At 42.6% G+C, this 15,417-nt stretch overlaps 1 protein-coding gene and 1 pseudogene across 1 annotated transcript in view; one reads left to right on the forward strand and one right to left on the reverse strand.

Moving 5' to 3' along the window:
- Positions 1-14,162, reverse strand: part of LOC148033500 (uncharacterized) — a 37,961-nt gene extending 23,799 nt beyond the window's left edge. The window contains exon 1 of the mRNA XM_087681444.1: positions 12,150-14,162. Coding sequence (XP_087537570.1) covers positions 12,150-14,016 — 1,867 coding nt within the window. The 5' untranslated portion in view covers positions 14,017-14,162. The remainder of the gene's footprint in view (positions 1-12,149) is intronic.
- Positions 6,003-6,968, forward strand: LOC148033501 (uncharacterized; annotated as a pseudogene).
- Positions 14,163-15,417: the final 1,255 nt, after the last annotated feature.

The following is a 15,417-nucleotide window of genomic DNA, read 5'->3' on the forward strand; positions in this document are numbered from 1 at the left end:
AGAAAAGATGAAAATCAATTGTTCACAGGTTATGTATTTTGAAGCATTTCATTTTTGTAACTTTCCATCTTTTAATTGATAAAGAACTGGTGTTGAGCAAGGGAGTGAGGTCTCTGTTTGTGTGTATGTGTGTGTGTGTGTGTGTGTGTGTGTGTGTGTGTGTGTGTGAAAAGACTAGGTGTTAATTAAAGGAGCTACCGCTTTATGTGAGTCATAGACCGGTTTCATGGTTTCATTCTCGGGATTTGAATTCTTTTCTATAAGAATTTAAGCTCGGACAGTTTTGGGTGAAAAGGCCATACATAGATTTTACAGAGATTACAGGACTAGAGAGATGGCAGACATGGATAAAGGCAAAGGAAAACTCCCTCATGAAGAAGAGAGTTCTTCTTCTGCTCATAGACACCGAAGAGAGAGTATTGGAGCACAGTGTCAACACCTTCTAGAACCAACATTGAACCACACGATGAGGAGCAAGAACAAGAAGACTTGTTTATGGCACAACTCCTCAGTATGGTTGGCTCTTTCCAACAACTTGTAAAGAATCCTCGAATGAAAACAATTTTGAAGTCACATAATTAGGATTCTCAAGCTGAGTCATCACTGTTAGACAGTCATTTCTTGGACGTCAGTAGTACGGCAGTCCACGTCAGCAATACGGCAAGGCACTCGTACATTCGGCCAAATTTAATGCAATCGGTTGCATTTAATGCAGCCGACCTGCTCCAATTATTTCCTATTTTTCGGCTATTTATAGCTAGTTATGAGGCTCACTCTAGATTCATTATTCAGATTCTGATCTTGAGATCTGTTGGCTGAGACAGACTGTGCTCAGGCTGACGGAGATCGAGGTCATCAAGTCGAAGACATGTGCAGATATTTCCTCTGCCCCCTTGTGTATTTCTGCACTCTCATACAGCATATTACACCGCAGATTTTTTGCGTTTACATTGTCTCCTTTTCTCTCTCTCTCTTCTCTCTGTGTTCACTCTCTCTCAGTCTTTGTCCTACGCTTCCGCATCGCTGCACTCTGACATGGTATCAAAGTGGTAAAGATGGACTAACTAAGGGCTGAACCTATCTGAAGAGGAGATTTCATCGCGACACAAGGCTGCGTTTCAAGGTTTCAAGGGCGAGCATGAGGGCTGCGCATCAGATCAAGGCTGAAGCGAGCGTGGGTGTGCGGGAAAGGAGTCTAATCAGTGAATTTGCTGCAGGTTATTGCTGTTCAAAGGGGAGGAAGGCTGTGTTTAAGGCCTTCCATTGCAGATTTTACCTTTTCATCGCCTCCAGCAAGTGAAGAAGGTGTGGGCAGCGAAGAAATCAGTCCTAAAAGGCTGCGTTTTCACAATCAGAGGGGGCTGCTTTTGCGTTTGTGCAGGTATTGCACGTTAACATGTTTTCAAAGACTGATTTGGAGTTCCAGGCGATCATGGACAAGAAGGTGTCTGTCCTACCGGCTCTTCCAACGGATCAAAAGCTTGATGGTGACAATTACCGCATTTGGCGGGTGATGATGTTGGCCATTTTAGAGTCTTATGATTTGGCACAACTAGTGATGGAGAAGATTAACAGGCCCTCGGTGAGAGGGATGAGTCCAAACTCTCTTCCAATGCTCGTGCGGAGTTGACCAAGGCCCAATCTCATTGGGACACACTGAATGCCAGGATTCGATCTTTTATGTTTTTGTCTTGCACCACAACCGTAATAGCTCACATCGAGCACTTGACGGTGGCTCGTAAGATATGGTTGGAGCTCGACCAGATGTACAACCGGATGACCCTAATGAAGAGGGTTTCTTTGGAGGTACAGATGTGGACTTTGTCCGTGAATAAGTCTTCTTCGCTTCGAGAACACATCGATAATCTTCGGCAGCTCCAGATGCAGGTTTAAAATACGGGGAAGCCTATTTCCTCCGGAGGCATGGCGATCACTTTACTATCCCAGTTGCTGCCACGATTCAGAACTTTTTATTCCGCTCTTATTGCTTCAGGGCGAAAGTCGACTCTTCGATGGGAAGAGTTGGTTCCTATGGTCTTGGACCAAGAGGAACAATTAAAGGGACAGAATGCTTCCTAATCGGAGGCATTGGTTGGTCAAGCCTCTCAGAAGAGTGGGGAGGACCAAAAGAAGAAGGAGGACAACAAATCCAAGAAGGACAAGGAGAAGGAATCAACTTGCCATATTTGTGGTAAGACTGGTCACTAGAAGAAGGATTGCCCTGACAAAGACAAGAAGGATACCAAGAAGGACACGAAGGAGTCTGGAGCAGTGGCTGCACCCTCATCAGCTGCTTTTCTACACTTAGCAGTCATTGAGGAATCTACACCGACAACTTCTGATGCTGCGATGGCAGCCCCCCAGGCTTGAGAGTGGATTGTGGACAGTGGTGCCTCAGGGCACATGACTCCTCCTTCCATTGGTGTTGCCCATTTGCGACCTTCGCGTGGGCAGATTCTCATTGGAGACAGCTCTTCTGTCTATTGCTGCGCAGGGTGAGATGCAGCTTATTCCAGATGGACGTGGTGGTACCCACACCTCTGAGGTGTTGCATGTGCCAAGATTGGGGTATCATTTACTTTCGGTTCATAAGATTTGTGCTCTTGGTCTCTAAGTGGAGTTTGACAGTGATATTGTTGGAGTCCTTAATCGTGGATCGAAGAAGGTTTTCTCTGCACAGTATGAGGAGAATGGAGTCTACAAATTGAAGTCTTTTTCAACTCTTACTTCTCTTCTTCTTACTTCTCAGACACAGTCCGAGCTATGGCATGCTCGGTTTGGTCACCTGAACTACGAGTACCTTCAGAAGGCGTCGCGAGGGTCGTTTGTCCAAGGTTTGCCGGACATAGTGGTGGGCCATCAACCATGTGTCTCCTGCATTCGTGGGAAACTACATTGGGATGCAATTTCCAACAAAGCTTCTAAGCGGTCTACTTCACCCATAGAGCTTGTATCTACAGATCTTTGTGGCCCGATGAGGACCGAGTCCTTGAAGGGGAGCTTGTACTTCATATTGATCGTAGATGACTACAGCAGGATGACTTGGGCCTATTTCTTGACTTTGAAGTCGAAGGCTTTCGCTCATTTCAAGGATTGGCTTCTTTTTTAGAAGAACCGTTCTGGCCGGCAACTAAAGACCTTGCGTTTAGACAAGGGAGGTGAATTTATGTCTAATGAGTTTACTCGTTTTTGTGCATATAGGGGCATTCACCAGGAGTTTGCTAACACCAACACTCCCCAAGAGAATGGCATTTTGGAGCGGAAGAACCGAAGTGTGATCGAGATGGCACGCACCATGATGGAGCACCGACAAACATCTCAATTTCTGTGGGCCGAGGCTGTGGCTACCGCAGTTCACATCCTTAATCGATCTCCCACTTCAGCCATTGACAGGATGACACCTTTTGAGGCTTACTTCGAGACTAAGCCTGATGTCTCTTATTTCAGGATCTTTGGGTGTGACGCTTATGTGCGCATTCTGAAGACGCAGCGTAATAAGTTCAAGGCGGCTTCCTGATGACAAGTTTTTGTTGGCTATAGCTCCCAATCCCAAGGTTATCGTTTGTTTGATCCTGTTAAGCGGGATGTCTACACGAGCCAAGATGTGCGGTTCGTGGATGTACCGGCCACAAAAGGGGGTGAGGAGCACCCCGTCCTTAGAGATCCAGGGGAGAGTTGGGCTCCCGAGACAATTTCTTTAGAGCCAGAGTCTCTTGATGGGGATTCTTTAAAGTCTTCTCTTCCACCGGCCACCCCCGAGGAGCCTCCGCCGGTGGATGTTCCTGACTCTTCAACAGATGGAGCACGACAAGGAGAGGTTCGTCCTCCTCGTTGGGCCCGTGACACCCTCCGAGATTCAGGGATCGAGGGGGTCCTCGAGGAGTGGAAACTGCAGGATGGACCACGAAGGTCACAGAGGAACCAGGCACATTCTTTGGAGCTCGTTTGCTCCAACTATTGTTTACTGACCCATGTTATGCAGGATCGAGAACCCACTTCAGTGAAGGAGACTTTGCAGTCTGATCATTGGCAGAAGGCCATGGAAGCCGAGTTGGAGACTACTGAGAGGAATGGCACTTGATCTCTTGTGCCTCATCCCTCTCACAAGAAGGTGATTGGTGTCAAGTGGGTCTTCAAGACGAAGTACGTTAGCGATGGTTCTTTGGACAAGCACAAGGCTCGCCTTGTTGCTAAAGGTTTTGCTCAACGCCCAGGCATTGATTTCCATGATTCTTTTGCCCCCACTGCTCGTATGGCGACTATTCGAGCTGTTCTTGCCTTGGCTAGCCATAGGAGATGGCATGTTTATCAATTGGATGTGAAGTCAACCTTTCTGAATGCTGACTTGCAAGAGGAGATCTATGTTGAGCAGTCTCCTGGCTTTGGATCCTCGGATGGGAAAGTTTACAGGTTGAAGAAGGCCTTGTATGGCCTTAAGCAGGCTCCGCGTGTATGGAACGAGAAAATTGACTCGTTTCTTCAATCAAAGTTGGGATATCGGCGCCCCAAGGCCGATCCGCAACTTTATGTGCACACTTCCGATGTTGGTCGTGTGCTATTCATGTTATATGTTGATGATTTGATTTTGACAAGGGATCATGTACAAAAGGTCCGAGAGACCAAGACAGCTTTACATCAGGCATTCAAGATAACGGATTTGGGGCTTCTTCATTTCTTCTTGGGTCACGAGATTTATCAGTCTCAGAGGGGGATTTTCATCTCTCAACAAAGGTACATTCAGGAGCTCTTGGTGACTTTTGAGATGAATACTTGTCGGCCCATTACTGCTCCTATGGATCCGAATTGAAAGGCCACTTCACACTCAAATTCTCCCGTGATGGATGCTTCACGCTACCGTCAGTTGATTGGATCCTTGATTTGGCTTCTCAACACTCGTGTTGATCTTTGTTTTGTTATGGGTCTTTTGGCAGGTTTCATGACGGAACCCAAACAGGTGCATTGGCAGGCTACCCTGAGGATTATTCGGTATTTGAGAGGGACCTCTGACTTACGGATTTCTTATCCTGCAGGTACAGATGCTTTCGATCTGGTTCTTGCAGGTTGGAGTGACTCGGATTGGGCTGAAGATGTGGACCACCGACGGTCTACTACAGGCTACTGTTTTATCTTAGATACCGGTGTTATCTCTTGGAGTAGCAAGAAGCAGCCCACGGTAGCCCTTTCTTCTACTAAGGCAGAGTATCGAGCTGCATCTTCCACCACATGTGAGGTAATGTGGCTTCGGAGATTGTTGGAGGAGCTTGGCTGCCCCCAAACTCGTCCTACTCTTCTGCGCTGCGACAATGAGAGCTGCATTGCCTTGGTACGGAATTCAATATTCCATGCCCGGACAAAGCACACTGAGATCCAATATCACTTCATTCAGGAGAAGCTTCTGGATGGGACCATTGATGTGGAGTACTGCAAGACGAAGGATAATCTTGCAGATTTGTTTACAAAGGCGCTTCCCCAAGCTCTTCTTAGGCAGCATTCCAGATCCCTCATTCTTTTGACCCATCTAGGAACTGAGAGGGGGTATTAGACAGTCATTTCCTGGACGTCAGCAGTACGGCAGTCCACGTTAGCAGTACGGCAGTCCATGTCAGCAATACGACAAGGCACTGGTACATTTGGCCAGATTTAATGCAGTCGGTTGCATTTAATGCAGCCGACCTGCTCCAATTATTTCCTATTTTTCGGCTATTTATAGCCGGTTTCGTGGCTCACTCCAGATTCATTATTCAGATTCTGATCTTAAGATCTATTGGCTGAGACAAACTGTGCTCAGGCTGACGAAGATCGAGGTCATCAAGTCGGAGACATACGCAGATATTTCCTCTGTCTCCTTGTGTATTTCTGCACTCTCATACAGCATATTACACTGCAGATTTTCTGCGTTTACACTGTCTCATTTTCTCTCTCTCTCTTCTCTTTGTGTTCACACTCTCTCAATCTTTGGCCTACGCTTCCACATCGTTGCACTGTGACAATCACATCATACCATGGAGCACTCAAAAAGCCAAACCTCTAATGTGCGTGAACATGCGGAAAAGACACCAAACATGGAGACACATCCAGTGCAACAAGAAGTACAAGCACAGGATCAGGGAGTGAATGGTCAAGGCAGTTATGCACAAGTGGCACAGCAGACTATTCCTCCTCAGTTTGCTACTTATCCTGGTTACTTTGGTGGTGGGTCACTTTTTCAAGCAATGGCTGGATTACCCACAGGTTATCAAGGATACTTGCCTAGAGGGCCACCAGGAATAATACCTATTGAGGCAGTGAACCCACTTTATGCTAATATTGGTCTACAGCCCGGTTATTAGACTTTGTAGAGTCCTTATTTGATGCCTGGAGTACAAAATGCAATGGTTGGTTTTTTTTCAGCCTAGTGGACATATGGCAGCTAAGACAGGTGAAATGAATGCTGATAATGCGCCTAAGGGAGTCCTCTTTTTACAGCCGCCTGTCTATGACAACCTGACACCAAAAAGTGCAAAGCCTAAAGACTATAAAGAGAGTGGTCAGATATTAAAGTTTGAAACCTTCAGTGGTATGCAAGATAAGATGAAAGCTTTGACATTTATACAGCAGTTTGATGCAACTTACACTGGAGGGAATTTTACTAAGACTTCTAAGGTGCGCAAGGCTGCAACTTTTTTAAGAGGTAATGCTTTGCAGTGGTGGAACATATTGTTGATGCAAGGATATGCAACTATCACTTGGGTCCATTTTAAACAGTTGTTTGCAGCCTCATGGTTAACTAACACGTTTGAAGTAGATGTCATGACTGCATGGCATAAATTGGACGCAGCAAATTGTGCGGATTTAGAAGAGTACAATAAGAAATTTTGGGAAACACTTTTGCCCGTGAGTTCTTACAGGACAGTGCCCCTGTCAGAACAAATTGGAAAGTACTGTTGCGGTTTGCCCGAAGCCATCAGGGATTATTGTACCAAGACTAGGTTTACAAATATGGTACAGTTAATTGAAAATGCTGTTGTGGCAAGTGCATTGTTGAAAGGAAAAGCTGACAACTTTAAAGGCACTAAAAAGAAGGATTCTCAGTTTAAGCAGGATCCTAGCAAAAAGAAGAAGCAATTTTCAAAAAAGACCAGCTTTACAAAGAAGTCTTTTTGGAAGATGAATTTCAGGAGCAACCCCAAACTTCTTTTAAACAGGGCAAAGGATAGAAGAGGCCACTTTTTGGCAAATCATTTGAAGAAAGAAAGGCTTTAATGATGGCCGGGAAATGCTTTATATGTGAACAAAAAGGCCATATTGCTTCTAACTGCCCATAACAATCTTCTAAAGATGAGGAGGATAAAGATGCACCAAGTAAAAAGAAGCCCAACATTTGGCTTAGTGCCTGATATGGTGGGAGATCAATTAGCTAATCATGCTACAGTGCTTATTTTCATTGATCCTAGAGCTCGTGCAAACTTTATCTCACCGGCATTAGCAGCTAAGTTGGGTATATGTCCTGAGAAAATGGGACTAGTTGGACTAGCTGATTTGGCATGCCCAGGACATACTGAACCTGTCACCCCCATTCTTGGCAAACTCCTTATACACATTCAGAGCTATGTGGACACAGAGGAGTTCCATATTATGCCTTTAGAGGGTTGTGATGTTTTGTTGGGTATTCCATGGTGCCATAGGAAGCATGCTATCTTGGATACTTACAATAGAACGATTACTCTTGTACATAGGGGCAAGACTCATGTGTTAGATGTGAAGGTTAAAGGAGAGTCTATCCCAGTTCTGCATTACTTCTATAATGAAAAATCATATTACTGCATACTTGGTTTTTGATAAGCAAGTTAATGAAGTTGACAATAATATGTCTGTACTAGATGAAAATATAAGGGCTTTCTTGGATAAATTCAGTGATTGTTTCTCAGATTCATTACCAAGAGAGTTACCCCTTGAGAGGCCTAAAGATCATACCATAGATCTTATTCCAGGGACTAGTCCGCCCAATAGGCCACCGTACAGGGTCAATGCAACGCAACAGAAAGAGATTATGGCATAGGTTAATGAGCTTTTAGATAGTTCTTCATTTTGTTCACCTGCATTGCTAGTTCAGAAAAAGGACGGCTCTTGGCAAATGTGTATTGACTACAAAGCTTTGAATAAGAACATGATCAAGAATAGGTTTCCGAGTCTAAGGATAGATGACATTCTTGATCGATTGCAGGGACCAGGAATATTTAGCAGGATAGATTTGAAAAGTGGATACCATCAAATCAGAATCAAGTCAAAAGATATCCATAAGACTGCTTTTAGAACGACATTTGGTCTCTATGAATTTTTAGTCATGCTGTTTGGATTGGCCAATGCTCTTGCTACGTTTAGCAGGATGAAGGATAGAATTTTCCACCTTCATTGAAGTTTCGTTGGCACATTCTTTAATGATATGATTATCTTTTCAAAGAATGAAAAGGAGCATACAAAACACTTAGTTACATTCTTTAATGAGCTTAAGCATAACAGATTGCTCATTAATGGCAAGAAGAGTGGATTCTTTTTGGAAGAGATTAACTTCCTTGGGCACATAGTTTCTAAAGGTGGTGTGAAGATGGATCCTACAAGGATAGAAGCAATTGTCTCTTAGCTAGACTTGAAAACTGTTCATGATGTCCACAGTTTCCTTGGCCTATGCTCTTATTACAAATATATTGACAATTGTGTACCACATCAAACATAAACCAAGCCTCACTTTCATCCAATTTATATTGACCATTACCAAAAATAGTGAAACAGTCCATATCTTGAAGCATCTTTGAATTGCCTATCAAGGCCTCTGACAAAGCATGAACTGTCTCATAAACGATAATTATATCCTGCAAATCATGTGCATCCAATACTTCATCAATCTCCCTTTAAGTCCCTGCATCAAGTAAAACATAAGCTTCGTAAACCTCTTCGGATGCATTAAGAAAATCTATATATGCATTGGCTAAATCTTCCACTACAAGATCTTCCAAGGCATCCATGGCTATCTAAATATCAAGCTGCAGTATATATCCCAGCTGCTTGCCCTTTGCTTGCTATCTTGTTTCTGCTCCTGCCCAACCCCTTCTATAACATGCTCGCGAGGTGGCTCATTTGCAACTATAGAAGGATCCACACTTCTTGTCACTCTTATATATCCTTGCATTATCTTCATCTCTCTTCTGTTTCTCTTCCACAAGTACATCCGTGTTTTGTCCTTTTACTAAATATGCATCCACTGAATATGCATCAGCCGATGATTCCCAGCTAGTTATATCACGAATGTTTTGCCCTGCATGAGACATTTCACTATCAGTAACTTTCCTCTTTTCAGTTGCGTGCAAAGCATTTGTCCATATTACAATCTTCGAACCAACTATCACTTGGCCAGGCATTCTATCCAATTATAGACCAAAAGTAGAAGCATGTACATCCGCATAAGCATTTCGGACAACCAAGTCTTCCAACAACTTTTGCATACCTCCCTTTTTAAAATTCAAAGCAAGAGGCAATCCCGTTTCTTGTGCATGATCTTGCTATCTTTCCAAAAAATGAGTTGTCGTGCCAAGGCCTCTTGATAAGCGCTGCAATCCTTCCTTTCATACTACAAACTATCACACCACATACATCTTTTCCCTAGTTTAGGGACTGTTGCACGTCCCCTTTCCTCTTGTCATTTCTCATTCAATTTTGCGACCTTCAACTAAAGATCCCGCATGCCTTTGACCAATTCATCTAATACATCTTTCTCCCTAACATTGGAAACAATAGGTGCTGCCATAGGATTAGCCATAGAAGTGAATGGCTTACTAGATATATCAACTGTTTTGCCCGTAACAGTGGACAAGCTAGATCCATGGAATATTTCTCTTCTTCTATGCTTTTTTACCAGTGCAATAACAGCTTTCTTAACATGCCTTCACTCTATTTTAACCCTTGTCTCTGTAGTCTGATGCTCTAACAAATCATCAAGCTTCTCTTAAAGCTCAAGATCTGCTACTTATAGAAATAATTCAATTTTCTGACATGCAAGAGCTTGTTGTTCTGCAAGATCTAACTGCTCATACCGACTTTCAAACTCTCTTAATAACTTTGTAGCCACAAGAGTCTTATTGGATTGTAGAACCCACTCCTGGAAAGTCTTGCACGTAATCAAACTTGTGTCTTCAATGTAAAATTCTTCCCTAAGTGTTTTCTTGAAAGCTACCCAGCCAACATCCTGTATATATAATTCAGTAACTCGGGCTTTCAATTCATGTACATTGACCCGTACAAAATACTGACTCCATGCAAGTTGAGCCATCTCAAAGAATTCCATCTTTTGAGCATAGATATACAAATATGCAGATACATTCTTGCCATTAAACAACTTCATCTCACGCTCTACTTCTTGCAAAGCATTCATCACAATAGTTTCTGTTTGAGCAGAAGCTTGTATCACCTATTGTTATTGTTATACCTGTATAAGCATGTTCATATTCTACACTAACTGCTGCAAAACATCACTAGGAATTGTACTTGAAGGTTCTTCCATCTTGTCTTTCCTTCTGACAACCTTTCACGGCGGGTTCACCAATGTCGGAGGGATTTTAGTCGAAAAGTTGTATCCACCAAGAATCAGAGAGAAAAGGAAGTTGAGAATAGGAGATAGAAAAGAAAGAAAAGAATAGACAAAAGATACACAAGATAAAGACAAAGCTCAATGAATCAAAGCACTATGTATTAATAGAACCTGAGAAGATAAATAAAATCCTTGTCTAGGACTACTTGGAAGCAATCTCCGGGCATTAGATCTCCGGAAGCTCCCTAGTAGACCAAAAACGCACACCAAACATTAACTTTTTCTCTGCTGCTCAGATCGCAAATTTGATGGTTCTCTTGGCTCTAAAAGGGGGGTAAAACTCTAGGATAACTACTCAAAATTCTATCAGATCGCTTCTCCTAGTTCGGAGTGTTGTTTGCTACCTGTAAACTGTGATCGCACGCTTCTATTAGATCACTCCTCCTCCCAGTTTGGAGTGTTGTTTACTGCCTGTAAACTGTGATCGCACGCTACGTAATTTCGGAAGCCTTCTTTTTGCATGAAATTTTCCAAATTTGGTTGAAAAGCCACTTGCTTTTTACATGTCACTCTATTCTATAATTTTTCTATACCTTTTTAAGAAATTTATAAAAAATAATATCAAAAATAGTCTAAAATTGTCCAAAAATCTTGTAATTTTGGACCATCCATACTTTGGCCACTAACACTAATGACTAATATGGCATTGACTCTCTAGATTAATAAGAAAGCCAGATGACGATGCACTCCAGAGTTTTTCACATTGTATTTGCGTAACGGCACGACATCAGTGCTGTACAGTATACACATCAATCACTTAATTGTGATAAGTTGACCCAAACTCTAGGATCATGGACTTCTTAAAATAGAAATGCCTTAGGCTTTTCTTTTGGAGATAAATGAACATAGGGAGTCCTAGTTGAGGTATGAGCTGCTGGGGCACACTAGAGGACCCATGCCCTCACCAACTTCTTTGGAGCAAACAAGCCAATTTTCCAACTCGCCATTAGATGGAGCATAGTAGATCCACCTCCCTTTTCTGGACATTGCCGAAGTCTGGCCAAGATAAACTACTGAACAACGCCAAACCAAATTTGAAATGTCCCACCAACAATTTCACCCATATACACACCACCATATGAGGATCAAGGCAACATTGCATCATTGTCTTAGACTCACATATTGACCTCCACACTACAATGCCCCATGAGAGACTTTGTAAACATAGCCCTAATATAAGGATTATGATCATTCCACAACATTCTAAACTTTTGTTCTACAAATGGCCCCAATATAAGAGAACCATGTTCATTCTATTATATTTTAAACTTTCACTGTCCACAATAATGGAATGTTTGACAGCACTATGTACTCGTTTTCAGGTCTCATGGCTGTTTGCAGCCATAAACACAGGCATACCCCACCCTCCAACCAAACCGATTTTAAAGATTATTTTTTTTTAACCCATCCCTTGCCCTCCCTCCCTCACCTCTGTGCATAGCATGGCGCTTGTACCTCCAAATATTCATCATGAATTTTGATTGGTGTGCCTATGTGAGAAGTGGAAATTTCAAGGGTCTACACATACCTGGTACTATAACAGGCGTAACCTCTTTTGAATCAGAATGATATGACCGTCCTTTATAAGAGACTTGTGAAGCTGGGTTTGGAACAAACCCAGCACCATTGGGAAGGTGTATGTAGCACCCTACTACATCCCCTTCAAAATAGGAGTTACCATATTTCTCTCGCATTGCCATGTGGATTTTCTCACCTTCTAAATCTCGATAGCCATAACTGTTACTATCAAACCCAACAGGAGCTTGTGCGTCACCCTTTTGAGTGGACCAGCCAAGCCTAGTATGTCCTGTTGGTCCAAGCTGAACCAAATGAATCTCAAAGTACCAAGTTCCATCATTGATACCCCGAGTTGCCCTTACCATCCTGTAGCCCTTAGTGCTACTTGCACTAAGTCTGTCTGAACTCAACTCTATCTTTTCAGCCTTGTCATACTTAGAAAGAACGATTGAATGTTCTGGCTCATCATCAAGCTTGTCCAAGTGGTTAAAAACTGGAGCAAGTTGAACAGTGTCTTCCCTAGCAGGATTCTGATTTGAGCCATTCTTTGTATTTCTTTTGCCTCCCTTTCTGGATGATGTTTTAGCCCACACATTCCCAGGCTTCTTTTTTGCTCTCTTAACGACAGCATCAGCTTGGCAACTTGCATCTGCAATGCCAGTGTCTGAAACAAGGCTTACTGCTGATTTCCTCTTCTGGGTAGTCTTCACAGTTCCACCTGCTTTATCACATTCGGCTCCACCATTCTTTTCTTCTTCTGAAGTTCCTATGTTTGCCTCATCAGATATGCCTGTTTTATCTTCATCCGATCCACCAGCTTTCTCTGCTTTCACAACCGCATGCATGCTGCTGTCATGACAAAGCAACTGAGCACCAATAGAATGGTGTATATCTTCTTCAAGGACAGATGCAACTGCCTTGCCAGCCACTCGCGAATCTCTTCTATGATCTTCCCATTTTGAGTTCCATTCACGGTGGCTTGGTTCTACTTTTGCCTGAGCTTGAATTTCAGAGCTAGCCTGTGGTTGCCCTTCTCTCCTCCTAACCCCAGTTGTTTCTTCATCTTTAACCAATTGTCGCCTGCTGGAATTGCTTCCTATATCTTCAGAGACTTCCATGCAACCTACATTGGCACAACGTTTATCAAACAGTAAAACATCTGCTTTTGTCTCAAGTTGCACTCTAGTACTAGGCCGCCATTCTCGTGTACGTGACACACCGAGCTGTTCTTTCCTCTGTTTATCTACCATACTTCTTTCAGAATGTCCTTCTGTCTCAATTGGAGCTGAAATGCCTATAATCTGGTTGCTATGGGATTCAACAGGTTCCGATTGCAGGCCTTGCTCAGATACCATTACAATGTGTGGCCTTCCATTCATCCGCTTACCCCTTTCTCTTTTATCCCCTGCTGCCGATTCCAGCTCTGTAATTACAGGGAGAGGTAGGACTGTTTTGATTTCCACTTTCAGGCCTTGCTCGGGATGAGGCTTAATATCAGGCTGTCCCTCCACTCTCTGGTCCTCCCTGTTTTTCTCAACATGTGCTGCTTCAGTAGGTGACAGGATTCTTTCCACGTCCATATGTGATTCAAACTGTCGCAATTTTGGAGCTTGCTCGGCCAAAACCATGACACTATCCTCAGTACGTTGAGCATCCTGTGCTGATGCTATACCTAAGTTGGAGGGAGGAGATGAGGCTGTTTTCACGGATTCTGCAGGCACCTCGATAGGGCTTTGCGCAGACACAACCATGTCAGCTCGTCCTTGAACGTGTGCAGCCGAATTGGCTCCTGCGTCGACATGCGCCTCAACGCCGACAGGCGTGCCATTGTCGTCTGTTGTTCCGAGCACTGCTTGATCCACTTGGACGGTCTCCATGATCGCGGCGCCGGCTTGCAGCTTTCATTCAAACGCACGCGTTTCCGAAGAAATGAATGTCTGTTGCTTCCTTCAGCCATGCGCAATCCCATTATTTGTTGAGTTCTGACCGTGCCAAGACTTCCATGCCGTAAAATAATCATAAGCTTGCATTGCATAAACAACCAACATTTTAAATCGTATTTCGCAAACAAACAAAACACTTGCATAACCTTACCTAGAGCATGTTCCTACCGCTTTTCAATCAACACATTACAAGGTCAAGATTTGTCTTGAGCTCTAACCTTACCCAGAGCATGTTCCTATCGCTTATCAATCAACGCATTACCACGTCAAGATTAGAGTTGAACTCAACCAAGAATAGGATTTGCAACAAAGTTTTTTACCGCATGACTACCCACGGTCCTAGTTCCTACCCTTGTACTATTTTCTGCCTCTTTCTTCTTAAGTTGTCAATGCTTGGCCATTTCTACCTTGGTCCATCGATTTCCTTCATATCTCTTCAACCGATAAACTACCCACAATATCATTAAATTTAAATGCACCATCTAGAGTTAAATTACTAATAACTGTTATAGGCAAAGAGCACAGCAAAAAGATTACCTTAACCTTATCTTCGAACTTTAATTTTTGAGCCTATATATATGAATGAATGTCATATTGAATTCATTAACATGGGAGGTAATAGTAGAGCCCTCATTCATCTACAACTCAAATAACTTTTTCATGAGATATACCTTATTAGAGGCAACTTCCTCCTCATAACTATTACATAGCTTCGAAGTTCTATAAGTCATTTATAGTGGTCTCATTTACAGTTGTAAAATACACAAATTCATCCAAGTGTAACTTAGCGTGGATTTAGCCAATGCATCAAGCTTTGACCAATCCTCTTCCATCTATGTCTACTAATTTTCTATATATGTCTCTTATGGGCCTCAATTACTTCTTCTAAATAAGGACATTGTGGATCTGATCATTCCACAAACTAAAGTTAGTACCATCAAACATATAGATGTTATATACTTTCCTATCCATCATAGATTATGAAGCATTTGTTAAAATAGCAACACTATTAAGTGATAACAACTAGAAAATCAACAAATTACACTATGAAATTGTTAGAATTTATGCAAAACTTGCTTAGTATAATTAGACTCAAGAGAAGATAGAAAATAAACCACTGCTCATAACATTAATGCATGTATCACTCTCCAAACATTGAAAATTGCTATATAGAATCAATATATTATATTACTTCATCAATGCTTCCTCGTAGATATAGCAACATAATTGCATCCAACTATTTAAAAGTACACCAGAAGATTGATTTTGTTGAAACCACTACAATACATCAAATAACAATGTTCTTGCTCATTCACAAGCAAATATGCATGGATA

This window comes from Lygodium microphyllum, chromosome 7 (assembly GCF_053477565.2).
Source record: "Lygodium microphyllum isolate KBCC chromosome 7, Lygodium_microphyllum_v1.1.10, whole genome shotgun sequence".
Taxonomy (NCBI): Eukaryota; Viridiplantae; Streptophyta; class Polypodiopsida; order Schizaeales; family Lygodiaceae; genus Lygodium; species Lygodium microphyllum.